The sequence below is a fragment of the Spea bombifrons genome, chromosome 6, assembly GCF_027358695.1.
Source record: "Spea bombifrons isolate aSpeBom1 chromosome 6, aSpeBom1.2.pri, whole genome shotgun sequence".
Lineage (NCBI taxonomy): Eukaryota > Metazoa > Chordata > Amphibia > Anura > Pelobatidae > Spea > Spea bombifrons.
Genome location: NC_071092.1, coordinates 902343 through 909059, shown reverse-complemented (window position 1 = coordinate 909059; position 6717 = coordinate 902343). Strand labels below are relative to the sequence as shown.

Sequence of the window (6717 nt, the reverse complement as noted above, 5' to 3'; positions counted from 1 at the left end):
CACTGGATTAACCTCTGCCACCTATGATGGATGGCTGTTCCACTCATCCACTACCTTCTCTGTAAAGTACAATATCCTAGTTTTAAACGAAATCCTCTTTTGTTTCTGGTGTTGGCCCAACATCTCGAGTTGGGAGGAACGGCGGAGGCAACTGAATTGACCTCCTGGCTCCTTTCTCTGCTGCCCCTGATCCAGCCCCTCGTTGCCGTCAGACTGTTTTTAATATTGAGGGTCGGCAGCCAAAATCTGCGTTACCCCCTCCCGTCCCACCATCAGCAGCTGACCACGGAATGGGTTAATAGCCGGTCCCGGGGAGCCCTTGTTTGTATTTTTTTTATTGTTCTTTGACTCCTCTGCTCTCCAAGAGGTTCTGCAGCAGCTCCTTGCCCCCCCCTCTCCCCCCCCCCGCCTCTATTATATTAATCAGGAAACAGACAAAAAAGACACACAAAGGAAACAATGAAACAATCTGCCGATAAACAATCTGCCGATAAACAATGTTTCTTCCAGAGATTCTGTATGGGGGGGTGAATGGCAGGCAGTGTGGGGGGGGGGTGAATGGCAGGCAGTGGGGGGGGTCCTCCCCACCTCCCATGCAGTGAAGCAGATGATCTGGGAGGGGCAAATTCACACAATCAGCCCTTTTTGGTCCAGGGACAGAGAGATCCCTCCCCTGCTCCACCTTCTCCTCCCTGTATTGGCCACATCTCAGCATCCTCTGGACCAGCAGCCGGTCTGCTTAATGGGTAGGTGGGCAGGAGAGAAGCCCCCCAGGACACTGTGCTAAGAAGGGGCTGCAGAGAATACAGGGAGCTGTCACCGGGGGGGCACAATGCAGAGCCCTGGGCATGGCCGGTGGGGGGGGTACTAGCCCAGGCTGGAGGGAGGGGGCTTTTTATGAAAAGGGACAAGTTCTGTCTCCGCTGCCGGAGCGTCGCTGGATAAATGTGAGTATTGTGTTTCCCCGGCATGTGTCCTCTGTGTATTCCCATCCAGCAGATCAGGAGTTAACAGCTGGCCGTGTTGCTGCAGCTGCACATGGAGCCCCCCGGCAGCGCATGCTGTCGCATCACAATATCACGAATGTTTAAATGCAGTTTCAGTGCCCCCCCCCACACCCTGCTGCAGGTATACTGCGTGACAGCGTGCCAGGCCCCATAACCCCTCAACCCACTGTGTGCCAGCATGCCAGGCCCCATAACCCCTCAACCCACTGCATGCCAGGCCATATGCCCACTGCATGACAGGCCCTGTAACCCTCTAAACCCACTGCGTGCCAGCATACCAGGCCCTGGTACCCCCACTCACACCCCTATGCCCACTTTGTGACAGCGTGCCAGGCCCAACTACCCCCACTCACCTCTGTAAACCCACTGTGTGACCGTGTCCATGCTCTTGTACCCACACTCAAGCCCCTAAACTCGCTTTGTGCCAGGATGCCAGGCCCTTGTACCCCCACATACCTTCTAAACACTCGGCATGCCAGGCCTAATACCCCCTGTCACACCCCTAACCCCACTGTGTGATAGTGTACTAGGTCGTAATAGTACGAGAAACACCCCAAAACCCACCTATACCCCCAAACTATCCCTGGAGGCTCCCTTGAAGTCTTTTATATATGCAGATCACATGATATGTTTCATAGCTTATTACGTGATGCGCGTGGGGGTTGCAGGCCCTTGATGCCCCCTACATTTCGGCTGATCTCTGTAGGGGGCAGCCAGCTCCCCACGTGTCTTGTGCCGAGGGGGGTGGGTTCTGCTGCTGGCCGGTAATGACCCGGGTGGGTGGCTTTGCCGAGTGTCCGCTTTGTAATGATCTGTTTCCACCACACAGGCTCGCTATGGCTTCGTGACAGCCCCTGCAGCACAAACACGAGGAGGATCTGCAGAGATCAGGGGACAGCTGGTGGATCACCTTTCCATGGATGCTTTCGTTGGTGCTGGTGGCTGCGTCGCAGGCTCCTGCAGGGGAATCTGTTAAGTTTTTCGACGAGCTGGAATGAACCATGACTCCAGAGGACTTGGTAGACTGGGAGCTCAACCTGCCCCCTCTGATCTAATGGAAAGCGGCCTTGGTGCCAGGTTGGACCCAGATTCGAGAGTCCTACTCACAGCCGAATCCAATGGGAAAGTCAAAATCCATGTTCATGGGCTAATGAGTGGAGTGGACCACATGGATGCTGCAATGTTAAACTCTGGGAGTGATGCCCAGCTGGCCCCTGCGGTGAAGGACAGTAAGACGGTCAAGCTGAGGTTCTTGAGAAGGACTGTGGTGGACTCTGACCAGGAGGAACCCCCGGTTTTAGACTTGACTGATTCAGAGCACCAGAATAAAGTCATCCCCATCTCCAGAGCCAGGAGAGCTCTTGCCAAGCGGACACATGGCATCAGCGACCAGGACTCTGGCACTGAAACCCCTGAACCCAAAGCTAGATCTTCCAAGGGCAAGATCCCAGATGAGCCTCCAGAGCTGCCTGGAGAGCCTCAGAACAAACCCGAACCTGGCCTTTCCAAAGATGCAGCAAAGTCTCAAAAGGAGGAAGAGGAGGACAGCGAAGAGGCGGACATGAAGGCTGTGTCAACGTCTCTCGATGGCAGGTTTCTAAAGTTTGACATTGAAATAGGAAGAGGTTCCTTTAAGACCGTGTACAAGGGTCTGGACACGGAAACCTGGGTGGAGGTTGCTTGGTGTGAGCTGCAGGTGAGTGCCGGGGCTTCCATACCTTTTTGTCATGTCCTTCTGTCCTTGTGTTTGAGTCACCAGAGGCTCGTGCTGCCGTTACTCATGTGTTTTTAGGGTTAAAGTCATATGTCAGAGTTCAGGTACTGATGAGCTTTCTGGTGCAGGGACTCTGCGCATGTCTTATTACAATTAGATTGGCCGTTACAGCGCAGCTAGCGCTTCTATAATAAATGTAAATTGTTTATTTTGTTTTTACTGCATCTTAAATCATTGAGAATTTACAAAATCCATGGCTAAGCTTTTTCTGTGCCAGGCTGTCAGAAACGCGCTGCAAGGAAGGTCCAGGAACCCGCAAGTAAAATAAGATCTAATTGTGATTCTGGTGCAGTAGGTTTGCACCAGCCGTTGCACGCAGGAGGTGGTAGATAACCTCGTGTAACGTTTTGGAACCTTTGAGGTATCCGGAATCCCCAGGTTCTCTGTGTCGGCCGCTGCGCCTTCTTGGCGTTAAAGAAAATTTCTTCCCTGGGCCCTTCTCTTAATCCCGTGAATTAAGGCAGAATGCCCGGTGTACTTCGGACCTGCGGCTATCAGAGGGTTAAAACCTGGGAACTGCAGCATGTTTGGCCGATAATGCATCGATTGTTAATTACATGTCTTCTAACTCGGCGTGACAGTCCCTGGAACCTGGTTGATAGTATAACATAGATGGATCTGTAATACCATAAATATGAGTTAATTGCCCCTTTTAACCCCGTTCCTGCTCCTTGGAGTTCTTCAGATGCTAATAAAATGCCCATCGCTGGAGTTGAGGTTATTGCTCAGGATTTTTATTATTATTTTTATTATTATTATTACTGCTCCGGTTATAGAATAGTTTTATTAATGACGATGAATCTTTCCAGCGTCACACTTTGGGTATAATATTCATTTGGGCCGAGCTGACTTTGTTGTTCTCCGCGTCCATGGATTTACTCTGCTGAGGGATTATGATAATACAACCAAACTGTCCCAAACAAGGTTCGACGGGCAGCCATGTTTAATTTGTCACTTACTGCTATAAATAGTCCCAAAGACTCGCGATCTCCTGTACAGTTGGTGGAAATCGACCCTCTCCAGGAGCGCCTGCGTAATAAAACAATTGGTGCGACGGGTGAATTTTCACGTTATGGTTGACTTGGTCGTCGGAGTGCGGCTAAATCATCGAATTCGCAGTATTTGGCCCGTATTATGGGCACCCTCGGCCTCTTCGCCTGCCTCGCCGTCTCTGAGATGTGAATAAGTTTCCCGATTCTAAATAACGATAAAAAGAAACTTTATATTGTGAATCCGACTCCAAAATGCAGACTCGGCCGAGGAGCGATTTGCTGTGTAGGAAGGATTGAGAAGAAGTCATTGTAATAAAGAGGGACTTTCAACCCTAAGAACATGAATGATCCACAAACACGGGCCGAACTTACAAAGAAAGTCGCGCTCCTCGTCCACTTACACCAAGGGCTGCTCGTTGGGGTCTCCATGAATTCCTCCTCATTGATGTCGTTTCGAGCTGATTGTCGTTATTAGATCCGCATTTGTTCTTTATGTTAATGACGCGTTATTGAATCAGAGCTGGACTGACGATGACGAGGGGGCCCCTGATGATGTAAATGCAGCTGATGGCTGAATGTATAGGGGCCGCGCTCTACATTTTTAGCTTTACGTGGCGAGTGGCCGGCCATATCCAGCTGGTGGCCGCTCGCTGCGCTCGATCTGCCGCTAGAGGTCGGGTGAGACTGTTGGCCAGCTGCCCGCCGGGCATTTCCCGTGTGCCAGATGGCTAATTCTGGGCCTGCTGGGAATATTGGCGACGCATCCCAGAGAATCTATATGGACGATTTATCCTTCTAAGAAGGGGGAAAAAATAGAATCCCGCTGAATTTTTGCTAATATTCTAAAGATATGTATTTTTTTTTAGATAAATATTCCCTTTTGAACTCTTTTTAATTATTTATAGCAAAGACAACCAAGAAATTGGAGAAAGCTACTGGTGCCCCTGATGACGGCATGTTACCCGTTACGGGTCTCGTTGTTCCTGATCGGGTCCTGTACAAGTTACACTGACGGGCGGTCTGTGGAGTCGTCGCCCTCGGGAAGAGAATCTAAAAGTGAAATTTTAATTACAGAGCTAAACGTTCTCCTTCTGCCTCTCCCGACTCATTATTTTCATCAAATCTCTAAAAACGTGCATTAAGCAATAAGCTCTGATTTATAGTCTATAATGGGATTTAAATATCTTATGTTTCTCCTTTTTGGGAGGATATTTTTTATTGGGTTCTGTGGGGAGGAAATTGAGGCAATAAATACTAATTTCTTGTTATAGCTATAGGGGCGCTCAAGTAAACAATTAAACTGCTTGTTTTCAGGTAGGGATACGTAGTTGCTGGAGCCGGAGAGAGTCTGCCTTACGGCAGCCGATCTGGGGGTTCCGAGGCCGCGGCTGCTGTAAAAATTGCTAAAAAGTTCTAAAAATACAGCCAGTGGACTAGAGGAAAATGCAGGTATAAGCGAGATGACGAAATTGCATTGCAGGGAAAGCGGTGAATAAAAGGAAAGTTCGAAGTCTTCAAGAAAAGTCGAATCTTTCCTCTTAAAATCTGGGGCGAACGTCACATCGACTATCGGCTCAAAATCCCGTTTTCCGCGTGTTTTTTGTAGAGGGTTAGGAAACAAATATGAAAGCCTTGGAGCCAATGTGTCCTCGGGTGACGCCGGCTAATGTCTGAACGCAATTAGTTAAAATGACAGTGGATGGAGCATTAGGGACGGATGGAAAATCCTCGCAGGTATTTAGGGAGCTTTAGTCCTGTAACGGTCACAACGCGCTTTCAATCTGCAATCAGTTGTTTCCTTTTTTAATAGTTTTTTTTTTATGTAAATTTTTTTTTTAAAAAAAAGGAATAAAGGGGTTTTGGGAAAATTACATGTGACGTTCTAACATCTGTTTTGTTCCTCACTTGGAGACATGGATAATACATTTTTTGCGTTGTAGAAAAATATTTTCCCTTGGATTCAAACAATGGATAAAACCTGGATATTCCTCTGGGGAGAATAAGACGTCTAAATAGTTGGACATTTTTAAATATCCTTTTCCATTAGCAACCTTTTCGAAGATGTAGAGGATGAATCAACGTAGATAAAAACAAGGTTATGCATTTTGTCGATCGGAATGAACTGGTAATACATTCCAAATGGAGGTTGCTTTTGGGGGTTTCTGTCTAAATATTGTCTTAGTTTAAATCGTTTTTACATTAAAGTCGCCCGGTGAGGGTGTTCCGTTTAGAATGTGGTTGATGAGTCCACGGCACAGTAGCGGTTAGATTGTGGATAAGCAGATTCGGGGGCTGGTGGAAGAAAAGGAGCATTTATCTTTTTGAATGCCATGGGGTGAGTAATGTGTGGTACTTAAGAGTTACAATAAGAGACCTTAAACCCCCCCAAAAAGGCACGGAAGGCAGTTTATATGATTTATTAGAGAGCTCCAGCGCCGTGTGACTGGGAAACGTGTAAAATGGCTTATTCTGAGAGAATCCGGGTTTTATAGGCTGCTGATTTCTCTGAGCTTGTGAAACGGTTGTCGGTTTAGCTGGTTTTATGATGGAAATGACTGTAAAGTTACCTTTGAAAGTCACATTTTCAGAAAAAACCTCCACAGGCTGCAGAGACGGGTGATTTGGGGAATGGATATTTGATGAGCCGTCGGGAATACGATCAGCCAGCCGGCGTCGGCTCCGCGGCCCGGTTAACGCCGCTCGTGTTCTGATCCGCGTTTATTGCGTTGTAGCACAAGGTCGTCACTTTGTTGCATTTCACCCGTTTTACTGGATTTTACTCTCTTTAAGCCTGAAATCTCTCGCAGGGTGACTTGTTTCAGGATGATATCTGAAATATAATGAATTTCCAGCTTTTGAGACGATTTAGGTTTCTTTGATCTTCGTTCCAATTTATTGGTTTTCCCCAAAGATGTTTCCAGGAGCTTTTCCCCAGACTGTTTCT

The 6717-nt window shown here is 48.0% G+C and overlaps 1 protein-coding gene across 1 annotated transcript in view; it reads left to right on the top strand.

Moving 5' to 3' along the window:
* Window positions 1–704: 704 nt before the first annotated feature.
* The window catches only part of WNK2 (WNK lysine deficient protein kinase 2), a 34149-nt gene continuing 28136 nt past the window's right edge, over window positions 705–6717 (top strand). The window contains exons 1-2 of the mRNA XM_053469460.1: window positions 705–746; window positions 1837–2703. Coding sequence (XP_053325435.1) covers window positions 2002–2703 — 702 coding nt within the window. The 5' untranslated portion in view covers window positions 705–746; window positions 1837–2001. The remainder of the gene's footprint in view (window positions 747–1836; window positions 2704–6717) is intronic.